At 44.3% G+C, this 24333-nt stretch overlaps 8 protein-coding genes across 8 annotated transcripts; 4 read left to right on the forward strand and 4 right to left on the reverse strand.

Moving 5' to 3' along the window:
* Nucleotides 1-111: 111 nt before the first annotated feature.
* RB195_018540 (uncharacterized protein) lies at nucleotides 112-717 on the forward strand (the record flags this gene model as incomplete). The annotated part of the gene is made up of 1 exon (XM_064186020.1): nucleotides 112-717. One exon carries the CDS (start codon nucleotides 112-114, stop codon nucleotides 715-717), a length of 606 nt encoding a protein of 201 aa, XP_064041901.1.
* Nucleotides 718-828: 111 nt separating this feature from the next.
* On the forward strand, nucleotides 829-1503 carry RB195_018541 (uncharacterized protein; the record flags this gene model as incomplete). Its single annotated transcript, XM_064186021.1, has 1 exon — nucleotides 829-1503. The coding sequence occupies one exon, from the start codon at nucleotides 829-831 to the stop codon at nucleotides 1501-1503; it is 675 nt and encodes a 224-aa protein (XP_064041902.1).
* A 3015-nt stretch (nucleotides 1504-4518) lies between these two features.
* Nucleotides 4519-7197, reverse strand: RB195_018542 (uncharacterized protein; the record flags this gene model as incomplete). Its single annotated transcript, XM_064186022.1, has 1 exon — nucleotides 4519-7197. One exon carries the CDS (start codon nucleotides 7195-7197, stop codon nucleotides 4519-4521), a length of 2679 nt encoding a protein of 892 aa, XP_064041903.1.
* Nucleotides 7198-7444: 247 nt separating this feature from the next.
* On the reverse strand, nucleotides 7445-10153 carry RB195_018543 (uncharacterized protein; the record flags this gene model as incomplete). Its single annotated transcript, XM_064186023.1, has 1 exon — nucleotides 7445-10153. One exon carries the CDS (start codon nucleotides 10151-10153, stop codon nucleotides 7445-7447), a length of 2709 nt encoding a protein of 902 aa, XP_064041904.1.
* A 247-nt stretch (nucleotides 10154-10400) lies between these two features.
* RB195_018544 (uncharacterized protein) lies at nucleotides 10401-13109 on the reverse strand (the record flags this gene model as incomplete). Its single annotated transcript, XM_064186024.1, has 1 exon — nucleotides 10401-13109. The coding sequence occupies one exon, from the start codon at nucleotides 13107-13109 to the stop codon at nucleotides 10401-10403; it is 2709 nt and encodes a 902-aa protein (XP_064041905.1).
* Nucleotides 13110-13355: 246 nt separating this feature from the next.
* Nucleotides 13356-14960, reverse strand: RB195_018545 (uncharacterized protein; the record flags this gene model as incomplete). The annotated part of the gene is made up of 1 exon (XM_064186025.1): nucleotides 13356-14960. One exon carries the CDS (start codon nucleotides 14958-14960, stop codon nucleotides 13356-13358), a length of 1605 nt encoding a protein of 534 aa, XP_064041906.1.
* A 2005-nt stretch (nucleotides 14961-16965) lies between these two features.
* Nucleotides 16966-19311, forward strand: RB195_018546 (uncharacterized protein; the record flags this gene model as incomplete). The annotated part of the gene is made up of 1 exon (XM_064186026.1): nucleotides 16966-19311. The coding sequence occupies one exon, from the start codon at nucleotides 16966-16968 to the stop codon at nucleotides 19309-19311; it is 2346 nt and encodes a 781-aa protein (XP_064041907.1).
* Nucleotides 19312-19920: 609 nt separating this feature from the next.
* On the forward strand, nucleotides 19921-22629 carry RB195_018547 (uncharacterized protein; the record flags this gene model as incomplete). The annotated part of the gene is made up of 1 exon (XM_064186027.1): nucleotides 19921-22629. One exon carries the CDS (start codon nucleotides 19921-19923, stop codon nucleotides 22627-22629), a length of 2709 nt encoding a protein of 902 aa, XP_064041908.1.
* Nucleotides 22630-24333: the final 1704 nt, after the last annotated feature.

Here is a 24333-nt window from a genome sequence, read left to right on the forward strand (position 1 = left end):
ACTGAGGAGTTCCTCTACTACCGAAAATCAACATGGCAGGTAAGAAGGACGGAAAATACAGAAAAAAAATTACATGTGTCTACACATGTTGGATCAGGAAGAAGCTTTGCGATGCGAATTCCTTCATCCAGTGCATCCAGGACGCTAGGAGACGCTTCCGGTTCTATTACCATGGAAGAAGTTTGCTTTGCATCTACGGAAACAAAATCAACGTATAACTCTGTATGTGCCACCAGCAGCATTAGCTATTTCAGCAAGGAAATACGTCTGAGAAGGAAGTTGCGTCGCCAGTGCAAAAAGACCGCGAAAACGAATGGACGTCGAGAGCGAAGGAGTTTGAAAAGGCGTGGTAGGAGAGGAACCTGCGCAAAAGTCTATGCTTTATTAAAGCAGTACAGCGGCAAGATGAAAAAATATTTTCCGGTTCTCAACGCTGCCAAAGGAGTGGTTGCCGGTAAAGCAACCCTTCCAATTTGGAGGGAATACTTCAAGGCCCTGCTGAACCGGCTAGCCCCATCAGCTCCTGAACTCGAGCACATTCATAGACCGACATATGCGGTTAACGAGGAGCCACCGACCGAGTCGGAGGTTCTAGTCTGTATTCAAAAAATGAAGAATGGAAAATCTGGTGGAGACGACGGGATTAACGCAGAAATGCTAAAATATCTTCCTCCGTCTGGGATTCGTGAGATGACAAAGATCATCCGTTCAATATAGATAGACGAAAGGATACCTGACTCGTGGAGACACGCTATCATAATTCCCCTCCACAAGAAATTATCCGTCACGGACCCTAGGAATTATCGAGGAATCCCTTTGCTGCGTGTTATGTACAAGGCATTGGAGCGCATTATCCTGGACCGACTTGTTAAACATCGCGAAGAAACAACGCGCGACGAGCAAGCTGGCTTTCGTCCTGGTCGATCTACGATTGACCAGGTGTTCATTGTCAGGGTAGTGATCGAAATCTGGCAGCGGTATTCGAAGCCAATGCAACTAGCGTTTCTGGACTTTGAAGCCGCGTTCGACTCTCCTTACCGAGGCCGTCGAACACCAGCTGGATGTACAACACCGTTTGAAGTGGTAACTGCAGTAAGACAAGGGGCAGTGGCAGGACCTTTCCTGTTCAATTTCGCAACCGACGACATTATGCGAAGAACAGTCGACCAGTGTCCTGCCGACATTGTCTTAGCACCATCTGGGTGCCCCTTGACTGACCTCGAGTACGCCGACGATGTTGTTATATTCGCGGAAAGCAGTACGAAACTTCAACATGTTGTCAACCTTGTATCGAAACTGGCTGCAGCCTATGGACTACGTCTACGCCCTGATAAATGCAAGCAGATGTGGATCTCCTCGACACCCCGAACAGGAATCAATGTGGGCGGACAGACGATAGAACTGATCGATGAGTTCTGTTACTCTGTTCTAAGGAGTTTGATGTATAGACCGAAGATTTGGCCAGCACCATCTACGGTGCAAATCTTCGATGGAGAGGGTTGATTGCAAGGAAAGAAAGCTGCTTAGACGGCTGCTTGGTTACTTTCGGCCTTTTGGGGTATGCCAGATCTTTACGTGAAAATTGATGTGGTGTACTTGGAAGATATCCAAATCTTGCACCGCCATCGAAAGTGGCTAAAGTAAATCGTCTTCGCTTCTTTGGTCATATATTAAGGAGACCGGCAGATCGCCTTGTTCAACGAGTTCTGAGGAGTTCGTCGGGTTCGAGCTGGAAGAAGCCACCCGGCCGTAAACGGAAGCTCTTCACTGAGGTGGTGAAAAAGAACCTAAAGACTCTCGGCGTGGATAGGCAGTTCAGGCGAGAAGGAAAATTTTGCAGCATATGGAATAGCGACAAATGGATTGATTCCGTGCATGCTCTCGCAGAAAATCGATAATGTTGGGCAGGGCTAAGTTCAAGGACTGCAGATCTCGGCGAAGATGCGGGTAATCGCGTGAGTCGACGACATCAACCCGCCAATTGGGTCAAGTAGGTCATCCATTATCGTAGGAGTACCATAAAGAGAAGGTAGTTTGCGGAGTATGAAATTAAAACCGGCAGTGTCTGGTATGAAATTAAAACTGTCTCGTCCTCTGTGTTGTACATGCACTTCCAAGAATTATCACCACTACTTTTTTTTTGAACAGTCATTATTGTTCTTATTCAAAAATTGACTCTAACTACGAATGCTTCATGTAAAAACCAGCTACTCAACAGTCAATAATGAATCCAACATTAGAAGATGAATATTGAAATATTGATAGAAAAGTGAATTGGTATTATTATAGTGATACTGAAGTAACCAATTTGTCTTCTACACCATATACATATTTGAATTTCTGGAAACAAAATGTGCATTTGAAATCCCCATAATATTTCCTTCCAACGCTGCAGCAGTGAGTGCCTATGGTGCACTAAGCCAGCTCAGCTGAGGTGCGAAAAGACTCCGAGCCGAAAAGGAAGGTGAAAAAGAGAGAATACTCATTCAGAAAAAATCAGGTTTGTGAACTGAAGCACATAATGTGTTTCAAAGGTTCAGATTGAGTGATTTCACTGCGAACGGTATGGAGCTTACCGGGTGAAAAATAGAGAAGAAAAGAAAGGGAAAGGACGAAAAGTGGGATTTTCAAACTGCGCTGCTCTAGTGCACGAATGAAGTTCATCTATCTAAAAAAAAATGCGAATCTCACGAAATACAGTCACAATTGAACTTAATCGCGATTTTCTTGGCTGTTTTGATAGCTTCTTCTCTTGCAACAGAAGTTGAAAGCACGAACCACAATTTTACACAATATTTAGCACAAATGAATAAAAAATAACAAGTCAACAATTTCATGCGCTTGCCTCTAACAATTTCTAGCTGCTTTGACCAAATATGAAAGTTTGGAATCTCTGAACACTTTCTACTATAACTTCAGCCTATGTTGGGTACCGGTTATTGCGTTTTGGCACATATTTGTGCCAAAACGTTTAGCTCATTTCTCAACAATTTGCCAATTTTTGGATAGATCTCAAAGGAAAGTGACCTAATGATATATAAGCTGTTCTTAAATTTTCATTTCATGACGAATTAAAAGCAAGCGACGACGGCCGACGATGCCGCATTACAAATGACCTACACTCATATCTAAACTTACACCCGACTGCGGAATGGTCTGCCTCTTTGAGCAATGCTACCGCAAAATTCAAAATGGCACACCAAGTAACTATTTGCTCTCTTGTTTCAGAGGAATAAGCTTAGAGAAAGGTAGAAAGTGAGTTCTTTACGGTGTTTCACGTGCTCTTACCTCAAAAGAGATGAAGAGAATATCACAATAAACCTTAATTCAAGAAAGAAAGGAAGAATGATCTCCGAATTTCAAACTGAGTAACTAAGAAATGAAGTTGTAGGCTTCTAATTCATATCTTGCAGCTAAGAAAGGTTACTTCCTTCTGTAACTGCATAGCTTACATCTTTTTTTTCCTCTGTCCAGTTTTCTTCTCGTTGTTCCACTTGTTTTTGCATTGATCTACTTCTATATTATTATTACTTATTCAATTCGAATTTTCATTCTCTTCCTTGTCTTTTACATTCATATTTCGTTTCATTTGTATTCTTTCCATTCTATTTGTTTTTTTTTTTTACAGGCGAACTTCTTTCACCATAATTAAGCTCACTGCCGTTTTCATTTGATTCCCACAGTATTAAGTATTTACTCAGTACCCGGACACTTTCTTTTAACCTCGCTACTGTTTTAGCTTTAGTGGCAAGAGAAGAAACGACAATATGTTCTTCACGTTTCGACCAATTTTTCCCACTATGTAATAGCGTCGCCAGAGCCGAAGTGCCTCAGTAGCTTTGATTTGATTCTAACTTTTCTTGAGCAGAGGTTTGAGGTTCGGGATTGGTAAAATTCGCAAACACAAATGAGTAGCCATACTTTCGCACAGACGAAAAACGGAAATTAAATCAAACTTTAAGATTCAGTATTCAGAAAAGTACTCATTGTCGGCAAATTTCGCACGTTTACTTCTTATGAAAAGCGCCAGGCCTAACTCTGAATATGAAGAGAGTTTGATTTCCTTTTCTGTCTCCTAAATTGGTTGAACAGCAGCAGAAAACTGCTCTTCCAAAGAGAAAATCTTGAAAGCGAGTCTAAAGACACCAAAAACAAAGTCGATTGAAAATATTTACGAGTTAATGCTTCAAGTAAAGTCTGAAAAAGCTATCTAGTTTTGTCACAGGCCGCACTGGCTTTCTTTTGTACTTCAATAATTGTTTTCTTTAGTAGAGCCGTACACGAGGTTGTTATAGTCCTTTATTCGTGGCTAACGTTTCGGCAATGTCGCCTTCTTCAGAGCCTGAAAGGGGTGAAATCGAACGTGACTAATCCGATCAAACGCCTTATCCGCCCAACAAAGAAAGTCCTACGTTAACCGTTGGGTCTCATAGCAATCCGTGAAAGAAAACACCGTACCTTAGCATCAGCTGACTATCCTGCCACTGCTAGATACCTGATGTGAGGTGACTAGCGCAATCAAATATCAGCCTTAAATAAGGCGCGAGTTCCCGCGTAATGGAGAGGCATTCCTCCTTGCGATTCATTTTTGGACTCTTGGAGTGGATCCAAAAAAGCCTCCAGAGCCTTGCGCGCCGCAATGCTAGGTTCGCGCGCCAAAATCGTGATCTTAACTTCAAAATCTTCTCCGTTATGACGCCGCACCCTGTGACCACCCAATGCAGTGGAGTCACATGATTTCCTTTTGCCGTCCAGGTGTTCTTTGATTCGAATACATAGTGGTCTAGCTGTTTCTCCTATGTATTCGTCACCACACTGTACACAGCAAATCATATAAACAACACATGAACTCATGCAATCACCCTCGTTGTTATCCGGGCATATTTTACACTCCGGTGTCGTGCAAATACGATCATATAGGCGATTACGAATGAGTATTTGCTTAAGGTTACTAGGGGGAAGCTCCACGATGGTGACAGATTCTTCAAGTTTAGCTTTCCTCAGACACCGCCGAATAGCAGCGCTAACCTCATCGGAAATAAATGGTACACAAAAGGGTACTTTCTCCATACCAGATTTATTTCGGGTTTGTGCTCTTTTTGTGATAGACCGCATAGGTGTGTAGCCGTTACTGACCGCAATTTTCCTAGCAAGTTCGATAGATTCTCGTCTTTCTTCTCTTCCAGTGCAAACGGAGGTGGCCGTGCGAAACATGTTTCGTACTACCGACCTTTTAACTTGTGTGGGATGGGCAGAAAGAAAGTGAACTAAGATATTTTTATTACTGGGTTTTCGGTACCACTTTGTCCTGTGCGTTCTGTTTGAAATATGCACTTGGACGTTAAGGAAGGGTAACCATTCTCCTTTGGGCTTATCCCGAGTGAACTTTATGTACTCCGACTGCTCATTTAAAATCTTGAAACAGTTGTCCATCTCTGCTTGAGACGAACAGACAAGGAAACAGTCGTCGATATATCGGCAATATAGCAAAGGTCGTGTTTCCCAAATCGGTGCCTCAATCTTAGCCATGAAAGCAATGGCGAGCGTTGGCGCCAACCGTTGTCCCATGGCAAGACCCCTGATTTGCGCAAAATAGTTGCCCGACCATCTAAAGACAGTGCATTTGAGACATTCCCTGAGAACAACCATCAACTGCTCCACGGAAAAGCCATACATGTTTATAGAGCTCTGGTGTTCAGTTAAAAGCTCAAAAACTGCCTGCATGGCCGAGTCGTTGGAGACGTTCGTGTACAATGCAGTAACATCGAAAGACTCCATTACGCATGAGTTATCAAATTGCGTGTTCTTTAGGTGGTCCAAAAACATATGGGTGTTCGTAAGGTGGGCTGGTACGAATTTTAACAGCTGCACCAACACTACGTTTAAGAACCAAGCGATCCTATCTGTGGGACCTCCTACGCAGCTTATGATAGGTCTTACCTTGAACGTTGAAGGATCTTCAGAGGCAAGTTCACTATCAGAGTTCAGCTTGTGAGTTTTTATTAGGAGGTACAAGACAGGACACGCAGGTAACTCTGTTTTAAGCCGGGTCGCAGTCGAGGGTGGTAATTGCGTTGATTTGCTGGTACTCATCCATACCCTATTGAGTCTACGGTGTTGCGCTAGAAATTCTTCGACAGTGGAAGAGCGATAGAGGGAGCTGTCTCGGAGGTGACATAATGTGAGCGCTTCGTCTAGATGACGAGGAATGACTACAAATTCCCCACCCTTGTCACTGGTGGATAATCTGATAGTTTTAGACTTAACAAGCTCTCGAACTTCCCTAATGCCTAAGCGCTGTTCATGAGTGATGTTTGGGTGACACTTTCTCCGTCTGTAGCGATCTAAAACGTTGAATAGTTCATCTGCAAAAAGACGGATACTAATATCCACCACTGCGTTAGGTTCCTGTTGTCTAAAGAAAGTACGTGGGAAGGGTATAGGCGGAAGCGCTTTAGACTGCTGCTGGGCAGTCTCAGTGGTTTTTGATTTTGCTTTTTGACGGAGACGATCTTGAAGTTCTTGCAGATTGCATGCGATTTTTCGCAGAACCGCGGTAGAAATAGGTTGAGATGGTGAGAAACTAGGTCCTAATTCCAGCGCTGATTGTATGTTCTTTGATATAGAAATGCCTCCAAGTACGGTAACTCGAGAGGTGGCAGACAAAGATTGCTCGTTAGCAGTAGTTTCGCGATGGCTAAGGTCAAAGCGGAATGTTTTTTGATACTTTTGTGCACTATCACTACGTGACCTACTAAGCAAACTGTCGAACTTTTTCCGTAAAGCGGACTTAGTCTTAGACCGGATAGAATCACATATCGAAATCGACCCACCCACTATTCTCCTCCAAAGGCGTTCATCCAAAAATCGTGAACATGACAATTCTTTCGACAAACATTTCTTGATATTAGCGTATAATTCGTCTTGTTTGGCACGTAGGCATGTTCGAAGAAGACGCGTTTGGATGTCCACCAATTGTCTGCTGTTCTTTGGTACACCGCACAGAACGTGAAGTTGCTTTTGATCTATGAACCTTGGTACCACACGATGAGTCAGACAACGATGTAGGAAGTGGATGGATTGACGAGACACTGTGATCTTCTGTCTCAATGATAGAGCCTCTCGCACAAGTCGATGGTATCTGGCTGGCACGTTGCGAAGAAGTCTCCATGTGCGACTTTCGATAAACCTCGGCATGTTAGTGCTTCAATAATTGTTTTCTTTAGTAGAGCCGTACACGAGGTTGTTATAGTCCTTTATTCGTGGCTAACGTTTCGGCAATGTCGCCTTCTTCAGAGCCTGAAAGGGGTGAAATCGAACGTGACTAATCCGATCAAACGCCTTATCCGCCCAACAAAGAAAGTCCTACGTTAACCGTTGGGTCTCATAGCAATCCGTGAAAGAAAACACCGTACCTTAGCATCAGCTGACTATCCTGCCACTGCTAGATACCTGATGTGAGGTGACTAGCGCAATCAAATATCAGCCTTAAATAAGGCGCGAGTTCCCGCGTAATGGAGAGGCATTCCTCCTTGCGATTCATTTTTGGACTCTTGGAGTGGATCCAAAAAGCCTCCAGAGCCTTGCGCGCCGCAATGCTAGGTTCGCGCGCCAAAATCGTGATCTTAACTTCAAAATCTTCTCCGTTATGACGCCGCACCCTGTGACCACCCAATGCAGTGGAGTCACATGATTTCCTTTTGCCGTCCAGGTGTTCTTTGATTCGAATACATAGTGGTCTAGCTGTTTCTCCTATGTATTCGTCACCACACTGTACACAGCAAATCATATAAACAACACATGAACTCATGCAATCACCCTCGTTGTTATCCGGGCATATTTTACACTCCGGTGTCGTGCAAATACGATCATATAGGCGATTACGAATGAGTATTTGCTTAAGGTTACTAGGGGGAAGCTCCACGATGGTGACAGATTCTTCAAGTTTAGCTTTCCTCAGACACCGCCGAATAGCAGCGCTAACCTCATCGGAAATAAATGGTACACAAAAGGGTACTTTCTCCATACCAGATTTATTTCGGGTTTGTGCTCTTTTTGTGATAGACCGCATAGGTGTGTAGCCGTTACTGACCGCAATTTTCCTAGCAAGTTCGATAGATTCTCGTCTTTCTTCTCTTCCAGTGCAAACGGAGGTGGCCGTGCGAAACATGTTTCGTACTACCGACCTTTTAACTTGTGTGGGATGGGCAGAAAGAAAGTGAACTAAGATATTTTTATTACTGGGTTTTCGGTACCACTTTGTCCTGTGCGTTCTGTTTGAAATATGCACTTGGACGTTAAGGAAGGGTAACCATTCTCCTTTGGGCTTATCCCGAGTGAACTTTATGTACTCCGACTGCTCATTTAAAATCTTGAAACAGTTGTCCATCTCTGCTTGAGACGAACAGACAAGGAAACAGTCGTCGATATATCGGCAATATAGCAAAGGTCGTGTTTCCCAAATCGGTGCCTCAATCTTAGCCATGAAAGCAATGGCGAGCGTTGGCGCCAACCGTTGTCCCATGGCAAGACCCCTGATTTGCGCAAAATAGTTGCCCGACCATCTAAAGACAGTGCATTTGAGACATTCCCTGAGAACAACCATCAACTGCTCCACGGAAAAGCCATACATGTTTATAGAGCTCTGGTGTTCAGTTAAAAGCTCAAAAACTGCCTGCATGGCCGAGTCGTTGGAGACGTTCGTGTACAATGCAGTAACATCGAAAGACTCCATTACGCATGAGTTATCAAATTGCGTGTTCTTTAGGTGGTCCAAAAACATATGGGTGTTCGTAAGGTGGGCTGGTACGAATTTTAACAGCTGCACCAACACTACGTTTAAGAACCAAGCGATCCTATCTGTGGGACCTCCTACGCAGCTTATGATAGGTCTTACCTTGAACGTTGAAGGATCTTCAGAGGCAAGTTCACTATCAGAGTTCAGCTTGTGAGTTTTTATTAGGAGGTACAAGACAGGACACGCAGGTAACTCTGTTTTAAGCCGGGTCGCAGTCGAGGGTGGTAATTGCGTTGATTTGCTGGTACTCATCCATACCCTATTGAGTCTACGGTGTTGCGCTAGAAATTCTTCGACAGTGGAAGAGCGATAGAGGGAGCTGTCTCGGAGGTGACATAATGTGAGGGCTTCGTCTAGATGACGAGGAATGACTACAAATTCCCCACCCTTGTCACTGGTGGATAATCTGATAGTTTTAGACTTAACAAGCTCTCGAACTTCCCTAATGCCTAAGCGCTGTTCATGAGTGATGTTTGGGTGACACTTTCTCCGTCTGTAGCGATCTAAAACGTTGAATAGTTCATCTGCAAAAAGACGGATACTAATATCCACCACTGCGTTAGGTTCCTGTTGTCTAAAGAAAGTACGTGGGAAGGGTATAGGCGGAAGCGCTTTAGACTGCTGCTGGGCAGTCTCAGTGGTTTTTGATTTTGCTTTTTGACGGAGACGATCTTGAAGTTCTTGCAGATTGCATGCGATTTTTCGCAGAACCGCGGTAGAAATAGGTTGAGATGGTGAGAAACTAGGTCCTAATTCCAGCGCTGATTGTATGTTCTTTGATATAGAAATGCCTCCAAGTACGGTAACTCGAGAGGTGGCAGACAAAGATTGCTCGTTAGCAGTAGTTTCGCGATGGCTAAGGTCAAAGCGGAATGTTTTTTGATACTTTTGTGCACTATCACTACGTGACCTACTAAGCAAACTGTCGAACTTTTTCCGTAAAGCGGACTTAGTCTTAGACCGGATAGAATCACATATCGAAATCGACCCACCCACTATTCTCCTCCAAAGGCGTTCATCCAAAAATCGTGAACATGACAATTCTTTCGACAAACATTTCTTGATATTAGCGTATAATTCGTCTTGTTTGGCACGTAGGCATGTTCGAAGAAGACGCGTTTGGATGTCCACCAATTGTCTGCTGTTCTTTGGTACACCGCACAGAACGTGAAGTTGCTTTTGATCTATGAACCTTGGTACCACACGATGAGTCAGACAACGATGTAGGAAGTGGATGGATTGACGAGACACTGTGATCTTCTGTCTCAATGATAGAGCCTCTCGCACAAGTCGATGGTATCTGGCTGGCACGTTGCGAAGAAGTCTCCATGTGCGACTTTCGATAAACCTCGGCATGTTAGTGCTTCAATAATTGTTTTCTTTAGTAGAGCCGTACACGAGGTTGTTATAGTCCTTTATTCGTGGCTAACGTTTCGGCAATATCGCCTTCTTCAGAGCCTGAAAGGGGTGAAATCGAACGTGACTAATCCGATCAAACGCCTTATCCGCCCAACAAAGAAAGTCCTACGTTAACCGTTGGGTCTCATAGCTATCCGTGAAAGAAAACATCGTACCTTAGCATCAGCTGACTATCCTGCCACTGCTAGATACCTGATGTGAGGTGACTAGCGCAATCAAATATCAGCCTTAAATAAGGCGCGAGTTCCCGCGTAATGGAGAGGCATTCCTCCTTGCGATTCATTTTTGGACTCTTGGAGTGGATCCAAAAAGCCTCCAGAGCCTTGCGCGCCGCAATGCTAGGTTCGCGCGCCAAAATCGTGATCTTAACTTCAAAATCTTCTCCGTTATGACGCCGCACCCTGTGACCACCCAATGCAGTGGAGTCACATGATTTCCTTTTGCCGTCCAGGTGTTCTTTGATTCGAATACATAGTGGTCTAGCTGTTTCTCCTATGTATTCGTCACCACACTGTACACAGCAAATCATATAAACAACACATGAACTCATGCAATCACCCTCGTTGTTATCCGGGCATATTTTACACTCCGGTGTCGTGCAAATACGATCATATAGGCGATTACGAATGAGTATTTGCTTAAGGTTACTAGGGGGAAGCTCCACGATGGTGACAGATTCTTCAAGTTTAGCTTTCCTCAGACACCGCCGAATAGCAGCGCTAACCTCATCGGAAATAAATGGTACACAAAAGGGTACTTTCTCCATACCAGATTTATTTCGGGTTTGTGCTCTTTTTGTGATAGACCGCATAGGTGTGTAGCCGTTACTGACCGCAATTTTCCTAGCAAGCTCGATAGATTCTCGTCTTTCTTCTCTTCCAGTGCAAACGGAGGTGGCCGTGCGAAACATGTTTCGTACTACCGACCTTTTAACTTGTGTGGGATGGGCAGAAAGAAAGTGAACTAAGATATTTTTATTACTGGGTTTGCGGTACCACTTTGTCCTGTGCGTTCTGTTTGAAATATGCACTTGGACGTTAAGGAAGGGTAACCATTCTCCTTTGGGCTTATCCCGAGTGAACTTTATATACTCCGACTGCTCATTTAAAATCTTGAAACAGTTGTCCATCTCTGCTTGAGACGAACAGACAAGGAAACAGTCGTCGATATATCGGCAATATAGCAAAGGTCGTGTTTCCCAAATCGGTGCCTCAATCTTAGCCATGAAAGCAATGGCGAGCGTTGGCGCCAACCGTTGTCCCATGGCAAGACCCCTGATTTGCGCAAAATAGTTGCCCGACCATCTAAAGACAGTGCATTTGAGACATTCCCTGAGAACAACCATCAACTGCTCCACGGAAAAGCCATACATGTTTATAGAGCTCTGGTGTTCAGTTAAAAGCTCAAAAACTGCCTGCATAGCCGAGTCGTTGGAGACGTTCGTGTACAATGCAGTAACATCGAAAGACTCCATTACGCATGAGTTATCAAAATGCGTGTTCTTTAGGTGGTCCAAAAACATATGGGTGTTCGTAAGGTGGGCTGGTACGAATTTTAACAGCTGCACCAACACTACGTTTAAGAACCAAGCGATCCTATCTGTGGGACCTCCTACGCAGCTTATGATAGGTCTTACCTTGAACGTTGAAGGATCTTCAGAGGCAAGCTCACTATCAGAGTTCAGCTTGTGAGTTTTTATTAGGAGGTACAAGACAGGACACGCAGGTAACTCTGTTTTAAGCCGGGTCGCAGTCGAGGGTGGTAATTGCGTTGATTTGCTGGTACTCATCCATACCCTATTGAGTCTACGGTGTTGCGCTAGAAATTCTTCGACAGTGGAAGAGCGATAGAGGGAGCTGTCTCGGAGGTGACATAATGTGAGGGCTTCGTCTAGATGACGAGGAATGACTACAAATTCCCCACCCTTGTCACTGGTGGATAATCTGATAGTTTTAGACTTAACAAGCTCTCGAACTTCCCTAATGCCTAAGCGCTGTTCATGAGTGATGTTTGGGTGACACTTTCTCCGTCTGTAGCGATCTAAAACGTTGAATAGTTCATCTGCAAAAAGACGGATACTAATATCCACCACTGCGTTAGGTTCCTGTTGTCTAAAGAAAGTACGTGGGAAGGGTATAGGCGGAAGCGCTTTAGACTGCTGCTGGGCAGTCTCAGTGGTTTTTGATTTTGCTTTTTGACGGAGACGATCTTGAAGTTCTTGCAGATTGCATGCGATTTTTCGCAGAACCGCGGTAGAAATAGGTTGAGATGGTGAGAAACTAGGTCCTAATTCCAGCGCTGATTGTATGTTCTTTGATATAGAAATGCCTCCAAGTACGGTAACTCGAGAGGTGGCAGACAAAGATTGCTCGTTAGCAGTAGTTTCGCGATGGCTAAGGTCAAAGCGGAATGTTTTTTGATACTTTTGTGCACTATCACTACGTGACCTACTAAGCAAACTGTCGAACTTTTTCCGTAAAGCGGACTTAGTCTTAGACCGGATAGAATCACATATCGAAATCGACCCACCCACTATTCTCCTCCAAAGGCGTTCATCCAAAAATCGTGAACATGACAATTCTTTCGACAAACATTTCTTGATATTAGCGTATAATTCGTCTTGTTTGGCACGTAGGCATGTTCGAAGAAGACGCGTTTGGATGTCCACCAATTGTCTGTTGTTCTTTGGTACACCGCACAGAACGTGAAGTTGCTTTTGATCTATGAACCTTGGTACCACGCGATGAGTCAGACAACGATGTAGGAAGTGGATGGATTGGCGAGACACTGTGATCTTCTGTCTCAATGATAGAGCCTCTCGCACAAGTCGATGGTATCTGGCTGGCACGTTGCGAAGAAGTCTCCATGTGCGACTTTCGATAAACCTCGGCATGTTAGTGCTTCAATAATTGTTTTCTTTAGTAGAGCCGTACACGAGGTTGTTATAGTCCTTTATTCGTGGCTAACGTTTCGGCAATATCGCCTTCTTCAGAGCCTGAAAGGGTGAAATCGAGCGTGATTTATCTGATCAAACGCCTTATCCGCCCAACAAAGAAAGTCCTACGTTAACCGTTGGGTCTCATAGCAATCCGTGAAAGAAAACATCGTACCTTAGCATCAGCTGACTATCCTGCCACTGCTAGATACCTGATGTGAGGTGACTAGCGCAATCAAATATCAGCCTTAAATAAGGCGCGAGTTCCCGCGTAATGGAGAGGCATTCCTCTTTGCGATTCATTTTTGGACTCTTGGAGTGGATCCAAAAAGCCTCCAGAGCCTTGCGCGCCGCAATGCTAGGTTCGCGCGCCAAAATCGTGATCTTAACTTCAAAATCTTCTCCGTTATGACGCCGCACCCTGTGACCACCCAATGCAGTGGAGTCACATGATTTCCTTTTGCCGTCCAGGTGTTCTTTGATTCGAATACATAGTGGTCTAGCTGTTTCTCCTATGTATTCGTCACCACACTGTACACAGCAAATCATATAAACAACACATGAACTCATGCAATCACCCTCGTTGTTATCCGGGCATATTTTACACTCCGGTGTCGTGCAAATACGATCATATAGGCGATTACGAATGAGTATTTGCTTAAGGTTACTAGGGGGAAGCTCCACGATGGTGACAGATTCTTCAAGTTTAGCTTTCCTCAGACACCGCCGAATAGCAGCGCTAACCTCATCGGAAATAAATGGTACACAAAAGGGTACTTTCTCCATACCAGATTTATTTCGGGTTTGTGCTCTTTTTGTGATAGACCGCATAGGTGTGTAGCCGTTACTGACCGCAATTTTCCTAGCAAGCTCGATAGATTCTCGTCTTTCTTCTCTTCCAGTGCAAACGGAGGTGGCCGTGCGAAACATGTTTCGTACTACCGACCTTTTAACTTGTGTGGGATGGGCAGAAAGAAAGTGAACTAAGATATTTTTATTACTGGGTTTTCGGTACCACTTTGTCCTGTGCGTTCTGTTTGAAATATGCACTTGGACGTTAAGGAAGGGTAACCATTCTCCTTTGGGCTTATCCCGAGTGAACTTTATGTACTCCGACTGCTCATTTAAAATCTTGAAACAGTTGTCCATCTCTGCTTGAGACGAACAGACAAGGAAACAGTCGTCGATATATCGGCAATATAGCAAAGGTCGTGTTTCCCAAATCGGTGCCTCAATCTTAGCCATGAAAGCAATGGCGAGCGTTGGCGCCAACCGTTGTCCCATGGCAAGACCCCTGATTTGCGCAAAATAGTTGCCCGACCATCTAAAGACAGTGCATTTGAGACATTCCCTGAGAACAACCATCAACTGCTCCACGGAAAAGCCATACATGTGTATAGAGCTCTGGTGTTCAGTTAAAAGCTCAAAAACTGCCTGCATGGCCGAGTCGTTGGAGACGTTCGTGTACAATGCAGTAACATCGAAAGACTCCATTACGCATGAGTTATCAAATTGCGTGTTCTTTAGGTGGTCCAAAAACATATGGGTGTTCGTAAGGTGGGCTGGTACGAATTTTAACAGCTGCACCAACACTACGTTTAAGAACCAAGCGATCCTATCTGTGGGACCTCCTACGCAGCTTATGATAGGTCTTACCTTGAACGTTGAAGGATCTTCAGAGGCAAGTTCACTATCAGAGTTCAGCTTGTGAGTTTTTATTAGGAGGTACAAGACAGGACACGCAGGTAACTCTGTTTTAAGCCGGGTCGCAGTCGAGGGTGGTAATTGCGTTGATTTGCTGGTACTCATCCATACCCTATTGAGTCTACGGTGTTGCGCTAGAAATTCTTCGACAGTGGAAGAGCGATAGAGGGAGCTGTCTCGGAGGTGACATAATGTGAGCGCTTCGTCTAGATGACGAGGAATGACTACAAATTCCCCACCCTTGTCACTGGTGGATAATCTGATAGTTTTAGACTTAACAAGCTCTCGAACTTCCCTAATGCCTAAGCGCTGTTCATGAGTGATGTTTGGGTGACACTTTCTCCGTCTGTAGCGATCTAAAACGTTGAATAGTTCATCTGCAAAAAAGACGGATACTAATATCCACCACTGCGTTAGGTTCCTGTTGTCTAAAGAAAGTACGTGGGAAGGGTATAGGCGGAAGCGCTTTAGACTGCTGCTGGGCAGTCTCAGTGGTTTTTGATTTTGCTTTTTGACGGAGACGATCTTGAAGTTCTTGCAGATTGCATGCGATTTTTCGCAGAACCGCGGTAGAAATAGGTTGAGATGGTGAGAAACTAGGTCCTAATTCCAGCGCTGATTGTATGTTCTTTGATATAGAAATGCCTCCAAGTACGGTAACTCGAGAGGTGGCAGACAAAGATTGCTCGTTAGCAGTAGTTTCGCGATGGCTAAGGTCAAAGCGGAATGTTTTTTGATACTTTTGTGCACTATCACTACGTGACCTACTAAGCAAACTGTCGAACTTTTTCCGTAAAGCGCGACTTTAGTCTTAAGACCGGATAGAATCACATATCAGAAATCGACCCACCCACTATTCTCCTCCAAAGGCGTTCATCCAAAAAATCGTGAACATGACAATTTTCTTTCGACAAACATTTCTTGATTATTAGCGTATAATTCGTCCTTGTTTGGCACGTAGGCATGATTCGAAGAAAGAACGCGTCTTTGGATGTCCACTCAATTGTCTGTCTGTTCTTTGGTACACCGCACAGAACGTGAAGTTGCTTTTGATCTATGAACCTTGGTACCAAACACGCATGAAGTCAAGACAACGATGTAGGAAGGTGAGATGGATAAAATGACGAGACAGCTGTGATCTTCTGTCTCAATGATAGAGCCTCTCGCACAAGTCGATAGGGTATCTGGGGCTGGCACTGTTGCGAAGAAGTCTCCATGTGCGACTTTCGATAAACCTCGGCATGTTAGTGCTTCAATAATTGTTTTCTTTAGTAGAGCCGTACACGAGGTTGTTATAGTCCTTTATTCGTGGCTAACGTTTCGGCAATGTCGCCTTCTTCAGAGCCTGAAAGGGGTGAAATCGAACGTGACTAATCCGATCAAACGCCTTATCCGCCCAACAAAGAAAGTCCTACGTTAACCGTTGGGTCTCATAGCAATCCGTGAAAGAAAACACCGTACCTTAGCATCAGCTGACTATCCTGCCACTGCTAGATACCTGATGTGAGGTGACTAGCGCAATCAAATATCAGCCTTAAATAAGGCGCGAGTTCCCGCGTAATGGAGAGGCATTCCTCCTTGCGATTCATTTTTGGACTCTTGGAGTGGATCCAAAAAGCCTCCAGAGCCTTGCGCGCCGCAATGCTAGGTTCGCGCGCCAAAATCGTGATCTTAACTTCAAAATCTTCTCCGTTATGACGCCGCACCCTGTGACCACCCAATGCAGTGGAGTCACATGATTTCCTTTTGCCGTCCAGGTGTTCTTTGATTCGAATACATAGTGGTCTAGCTGTTTCTCCTATGTATTCGTCACCACACTGTACACAGCAAATCATATAAACAACACATGAACTCATGCAATCACCCTCGTTGTTATCCGGGCATATTTTAAGGTACGGTGTTTTCTTTCACGGATTGCTATGAGACCCAACGGTTAACGTAGGACTTTCTTTGTTGGGCGGATAAGGCGTTTGATCGGATTAGTCACGTTCGATTTCACCCCTTTCAGGCTCTGAAGAAGGCGACATTGCCGAAACGTTAGCCACGAATAAAGGACTATAACAACCTCGTGTACGGCTCTACTAAAGAAAACAATTATTGAAGCACTAACATGCCGAGGTTTATCGAAAGTCGCACATGGAGACTTCTTCGCAACGTGCCAGCCAGATACCATCGACTTGTGCGAGAGGCTCTATCATTGAGACAGAAGATCACAGTGTCTCGTCAATCCATCCACTTCCTACATCGTTGTCTGACTCATCGTGTGGTACCAAGGTTCATAGATCAAAAGCAACTTCACGTTCTGTGCGGTGTACCAAAGAACAGCAGACAATTGGTGGACATCCAAACGCGTCTTCTTCGAACATGCCTACGTGCCAAACAAGACGAATTATACGCTAATATCAAGAAATGTTTGTCGAAAGAATTGTCATGTTCACGATTTTTGGATGAACGCCTTTGGAGGAGAATAGTGGGTGGGTCGATTTCGATATGTGATTCTATCCGGTCTAAGACTAAGTCCGCTTTACGGAAAAAGTTCGACAGTTTGCTTAGTAGGTCACGTAGTGATAGTGCACAAAAGTATCAAAAAACATTCCGCTTTGACCTTAGCCATCGCGAAACTACTGCTAACGAGCAATCTTTGTCTGCCACCTCTCGAGTTACCGTACTTGGAGGCATTTCTATATCAAAGAACATACAATCAGCGCTGGAATTAGGACCTAGTTTCTCACCATCTCAACCTATTTCTACCGCGGTTCTGCGAAAAATCGCATGCAATCTGCAAGAACTTCAAGATCGTCTCCGTCAAAAAGCAAAATCAAAAACCACTGAGACTGCCCAGCAGCAGTCTAAAGCGCTTCCGCCTATACCCTTCCCACGTACTTTCTTTAGACAACAGGAACCTAACGCAGTGGTGGATATTAGTATCCGTCTTTTTGCAGATGAACTATTCAACGTTTTAGATCGCTACAGACGGAGAAAGTGTCACCCAAACATCACTCATGAACAGCGCTTAGGCATTAGGGAAGTTCGAGAGCTTGTTAAGTCTAAAACTATCAGATTATCCACCAGTGACAAGGGTGGGGAATTTGTAGTCATTCCTCGTCATCTAGACGAAGCGCTCACATTATGTCACCTCCGAGACAGCTCCCTCTATCGCTCTTCCACTGTCGAAGAATTTCTAGCGCAACACCGTAGACTCAATAGGGTATGGATGAGTACCAGCAAATCAACGCAATTACCACCCTCGACTGCGACCCGGCTTAAAACAGAGTTACCTGCGTGTCCTGTCTTGTACCTCCTAATAAAAACTCACAAGCTGAACTCTGATAGTGAACTTGCCTCTGAAGATCCTTCAACGTTCAAGGTAAGACCTATCATAAGCTGCGTAGGAGGTCCCACAGATAGGATCGCTTGGTTCTTAAACGTAGTGTTGGTGCAGCTGTTAAAATTCGTACCAGCCCACCTTACGAACACCCATATGTTTTTGGACCACCTAAAGAACACGCAATTTGATAACTCATGCGTAATGGAGTCTTTCGATGTTACTGCATTGTACACGAACGTCTCCAACGACTCGGCCATGCAGGCAGTTTTTGAGCTTTTAACTGAACACCAGAGCTCTATAAACATGTATGGCTTTTCCGTGGAGCAGTTGATGGTTGTTCTCAGGGAATGTCTCAAATGCACTGTCTTTAGATGGTCGGGCAACTATTTTGCGCAAATCAGGGGTCTTGCCATGGGACAACGGTTGGCGCCAACGCTCGCCATTGCTTTCATGGCTAAGATTGAGGCACCGATTTGGGAAACACGACCTTTGCTATATTGCCGATATATCGACGACTGTTTCCTTGTCTGTTCGTCTCAAGCAGAGATGGACAACTGTTTCAAGATTTTAAATGAGCAGTCGGAGTACATAAAGTTCACTCGGGATAAGCCCAAAGGAGAATGGTTACCCTTCCTTAACGTCCAAGTGCATATTTCAAACAGAACGCACAGGACAAAGTGGTACCGAAAACCCAGTAATAAAAATATCTTAGTTCACTTTCTTTCTGCCCATCCCACACAAGTTAAAAGGTCGGTAGTACGAAACATGTTTCGCACGGCCACCTCCGTTTGCACTGGAAGAGAAGAAAGACGAGAATCTATCGAACTTGCTAGGAAAATTGCGGTCAGTAACGGCTACACACCTATGCGGTCTATCACAAAAAGAGCACAAACCCGAAATAAATCTGGTATGGAGAAAGTACCCTTTTGTGTACCATTTATTTCCGATGAGGTTAGCGCTGCTATTCGGCGGTGTCTGAGGAAAGCTAAACTTGAAGAATCTGTCACCATCGTGGAGCTTCCCCTAGTAACCTTAAGCAAATACTCATTCGTAATCGCCTATATGATCGTATTTGCACGACACCGGAGTGTAAAATATGCCCGGATAACAACGAGGGTGATTGCATGAGTTCATGTGTTGTTTATATGATTTGCTGTGTACAGTGTGGTGACGAATACATAGGAGAAACAGCTAGACCACTATGTATTCGAATCAAAGAACACCTGGACGGCAAAAGGAAATCATGTGACTCCACTGCATTGGGTGGTCACAGGGTGCGGCGTCATAACGGAGAAGATTTTGAAGTTAAGATCACGATTTTGGCGCGCGAACCTAGCATTGCGGCGCGCAAGGCTCTGGAGGCTTTTTGGATCCACTCCAAGAGTCCAAAAATGAATCGCAAGGAGGAATGCCTCTCCATTACGCGGGAACTCGCGCCTTATTTAAGGCTGATATTTGATTGCGCTAGTCACCTCACATCAGGTATCTAGCAGTGGCAGGATAGTCAGCTGATGCTAAGGTACGGTGTTTTCTTTCACGGATTGCTATGAGACCCAACGGTTAACGTAGGACTTTCTTTGTTGGGCGGATAAGGCGTTTGATCGGATTAGTCACGTTCGATTTCACCCCTTTCAGGCTCTGAAGAAGGCGACATTGCCGAAACGTTAGCCACGAATAAAGGACTATAACAACCTCGTGTACGGCTCTACTAAAGAAAACAATTATTGAAGCACTAACATGCCGAGGTTTATCGAAAGTCGCACATGGAGACTTCTTCGCAACGTGCCAGCCAGATACCATCGACTTGTGCGAGAGGCTCTATCATTGAGACAGAAGATCACAGTGTCTCGTCAATCCATCCACTTCCTACATCGTTGTCTGACTCATCGTGTGGTACCAAGGTTCATAGATCAAAAGCAACTTCACGTTCTGTGCGGTGTACCAAAGAACAGCAGACAATTGGTGGACATCCAAACGCGTCTTCTTCGAACATGCCTACGTGCCAAACAAGACGAATTATACGCTAATATCAAGAAATGTTTGTCGAAAGAATTGTCATGTTCACGATTTTTGGATGAACGCCTTTGGAGGAGAATAGTGGGTGGGTCGATTTCGATATGTGATTCTATCCGGTCTAAGACTAAGTCCGCTTTACGGAAAAAGTTCGACAGTTTGCTTAGTAGGTCACGTAGTGATAGTGCACAAAAGTATCAAAAAACATTCCGCTTTGACCTTAGCCATCGCGAAACTACTGCTAACGAGCAATCTTTGTCTGCCACCTCTCGAGTTACCGTACTTGGAGGCATTTCTATATCAAAGAACATACAATCAGCGCTGGAATTAGGACCTAGTTTCTCACCATCTCAACCTATTTCTACCGCGGTTCTGCGAAAAATCGCATGCAATCTGCAAGAACTTCAAGATCGTCTCCGTCAAAAAGCAAAATCAAAAACCACTGAGACTGCCCAGCAGCAGTCTAAAGCGCTTCCGCCTATACCCTTCCCACGTACTTTCTTTAGACAACAGGAACCTAACGCAGTGGTGGATATTAGTATCCGTCTTTTTGCAGATGAACTATTCAACGTTTTAGATCGCTACAGACGGAGAAAGTGTCACCCAAACATCACTCATGAACAGCGCTTAGGCATTAGGGAAGTTCGAGAGCTTGTTAAGTCTAAAACTATCAGATTATCCACCAGTGACAAGGGTGGGGAATTTGTAGTCATTCCTCGTCATCTAGACGAAGCGCTCACATTATGTCACCTCCGAGACAGCTCCCTCTATCGCTCTTCCACTGTCGAAGAATTTCTAGCGCAACACCGTAGACTCAATAGGGTATGGATGAGTACCAGCAAATCAACGCAATTACCACCCTCGACTGCGACCCGGCTTAAAACAGAGTTACCTGCGTGTCCTGTCTTGTACCTCCTAATAAAAACTCACAAGCTGAACTCTGATAGTGAACTTGCCTCTGAAGATCCTTCAACGTTCAAGGTAAGACCTATCATAAGCTGCGTAGGAGGTCCCACAGATAGGATCGCTTGGTTCTTAAACGTAGTGTTGGTGCAGCTGTTAAAATTCGTACCAGCCCACCTTACGAACACCCATATGTTTTTGGACCACCTAAAGAACACGCAATTTGATAACTCATGCGTAATGGAGTCTTTCGATGTTACTGCATTGTACACGAACGTCTCCAACGACTCGGCCATGCAGGCAGTTTTTGAGCTTTTAACTGAACACCAGAGCTCTATAAACATGTATGGCTTTTCCGTGGAGCAGTTGATGGTTGTTCTCAGGGAATGTCTCAAATGCACTGTCTTTAGATGGTCGGGCAACTATTTTGCGCAAATCAGGGGTCTTGCCATGGGACAACGGTTGGCGCCAACGCTCGCCATTGCTTTCATGGCTAAGATTGAGGCACCGATTTGGGAAACACGACCTTTGCTATATTGCCGATATATCGACGACTGTTTCCTTGTCTGTTCGTCTCAAGCAGAGATGGACAACTGTTTCAAGATTTTAAATGAGCAGTCGGAGTACATAAAGTTCACTCGGGATAAGCCCAAAGGAGAATGGTTACCCTTCCTTAACGTCCAAGTGCATATTTCAAACAGAACGCACAGGACAAAGTGGTACCGAAAACCCAGTAATAAAAATATCTTAGTTCACTTTCTTTCTGCCCATCCCACACAAGTTAAAAGGTCGGTAGTACGAAACATGTTTCGCACGGCCACCTCCGTTTGCACTGGAAGAGAAGAAAGACGAGAATCTATCGAACTTGCTAGGAAAATTGCGGTCAGTAACGGCTACACACCTATGCGGTCTATCACAAAAAGAGCACAAACCCGAAATAAATCTGGTATGGAGAAAGTACCCTTTTGTGTACCATTTATTTCCGATGAGGTTAGCGCTGCTATTCGGCGGTGTCTGAGGAAAGCTAAACTTGAAGAATCTGTCACCATCGTGGAGCTTCCCCCTAGTAACCTTAAGCAAATACTCATTCGTAATCGCCTATATGATCGTATTTGCACGACACCGGAGTGTAAAATATGCCCGGATAACAACGAGGGTGATTGCATGAGTTCATGTGTTGTTTATATGATTTGCTGTGTACAGTGTGGTGACGAATACATAGGAGAAACAGCTAGACCACTATGTATTCGAATCAAAGAACACCTGGACGGCAAAAGGAAATCATGTGACTCCACTGCATTGGGTGGTCACAGGGTGCGGCGTCATAACGGAGAAGATTTTGAAGTTAAGATCACGATTTTGGCGCGCGAACCTAGCATTGCGGCGCGCAAGGCTCTGGAGGCTTTTTGGATCCACTCCAAGAGTCCAAAAATGAATCGCAAGGAGGAATGCCTCTCCATTACGCGGGAACTCGCGCCTTATTTAAGGCTGATATTTGATTGCGCTAGTCACCTCACATCAGGTATCTAGCAGTGGCAGGATAGTCAGCTGATGCTAAGGTACGGTGTTTTCTTTCACGGATTGCTATGAGACCCAACGGTTAACGTAGGACTTTCTTTGTTGGGCGGATAAGGCGTTTGATCGGATTAGTCACGTTCGATTTCACCCCTTTCAGGCTCTGAAGAAGGCGACATTGCCGAAACGTTAGCCACGAATAAAGGACTATAACAACCTCGTGTACGGCTCTACTAAAGAAAACAATTATTGAAGCACTAACATGCCGAGGTTTATCGAAAGTCGCACATGGAGATTTCTTTTGTACTTTTTCATTATCTCGTACCAGTGTAGGAGCTTTATAATCTATGATGTTTTGTAAAAAAAGTACTTTCTTCAAGTAAAAAGATGTACTAGAAAACCTTCTTCATTTGAAAAACCTCTATTATTCTTTCTATGCGAATCGTATTCCGTTAGCTTCGTTCTTGTCATATACTATCGTGATTTAAGTGCCGATTATCATGCAGCACTCATTCTTTATCTAGGAGCAAAAGTAAACAACACAATTACATGCTGGGAAGTAAAGATAGAACGAAAAAAAGGGTGTAATGATAAGAAGAAAGAGTGAAAAGCCGAAACAAGAACAAGGATGGATGTAAGAGCAGTGAGCCTCACGAAAATGAAACAAACATTAAGTAAACGTGTGTTGCGAGATACAAGGTAAACTTGTGGTATAAAACGTGCAAAAAAAAAGAATTTGGAACTATAAGCCTTTCCGAGGGGAAAAAAAAATAAAGTACACATAGAACCAAGAAAGGGGACAATAATACAACTTTAAAAGAGAGAGAAACAAGACAAGTGAATAAGACAGAACAATAAGACAGTGAAACGATAAAAATAGAACGGAGAAACAAGACAAGTAGGACAGAGATGAGGCAAAAGAAAACTGGACACAGAAAGAGTAAAAGATGCTAGCTGTGAAGTTACCCGAAGTGATCTTTCTTAAGTGCATGATAAGGATCAAAAATCTCAAATCCCAGTTTCATCCCTTACTTAGTTTGAAATTGGGTCATCCATTCTTCCTTGATTAACGGTTTATTGTGATAATCTCCTCGTTTGTATTATGGTAAGAGGACGTGAAGTACCGCAATGGACTCATCTTCCAACTTTTTTTCCCAAGGTTAATCTTATGATACAGCACAGTAATTAGTTACCCACCATGCCATTTTGAATTTCGCGGCGCGTTAGCATTGGTCCAGGAGGCGGACCCTTCCGCAGCCGGGTGTAGGTTAAAGGCATCACCCCACGAATCTGAGATTTTGCAGATTTTAAGTGGAGTATTCTTATAATGGATAGTACATTATGGAGAGGAGGGTGATTCCGTCCATTTGTTCCTGATTGCCGTAAAAAACGGTCCGGAAGATTCGGCGCCGCACAAGGCTCGCGCGCTCCAGTCGAACTCCTCGTGGAAAATAGTGCGCCAGAACGCCCAAAAGGAAAAATGGACGGAATCACCCCCTCTCCATAATCTAATACCCCGTACGCGAATACTCCTCGTAAAATCTGCACCACCTCAGATTAGTGGAGTGATGCCTTCACGAGTGTAGGTGATTTGTAACGTTGTAATGTGTAGCAAGAAATAATAATATTCTAAGCATTCTCCATTTGCGACTTTCGATAAACCTCGGCATTTTGATGCTTCAATAATTGTTTTTTTTAATACAGCCGGAAACGAGGTTC

This window comes from Necator americanus, chromosome II (genome assembly GCF_031761385.1).
Source record: "Necator americanus strain Aroian chromosome II, whole genome shotgun sequence".
NCBI lineage: Eukaryota > Metazoa > Nematoda > Chromadorea > Rhabditida > Ancylostomatidae > Necator > Necator americanus.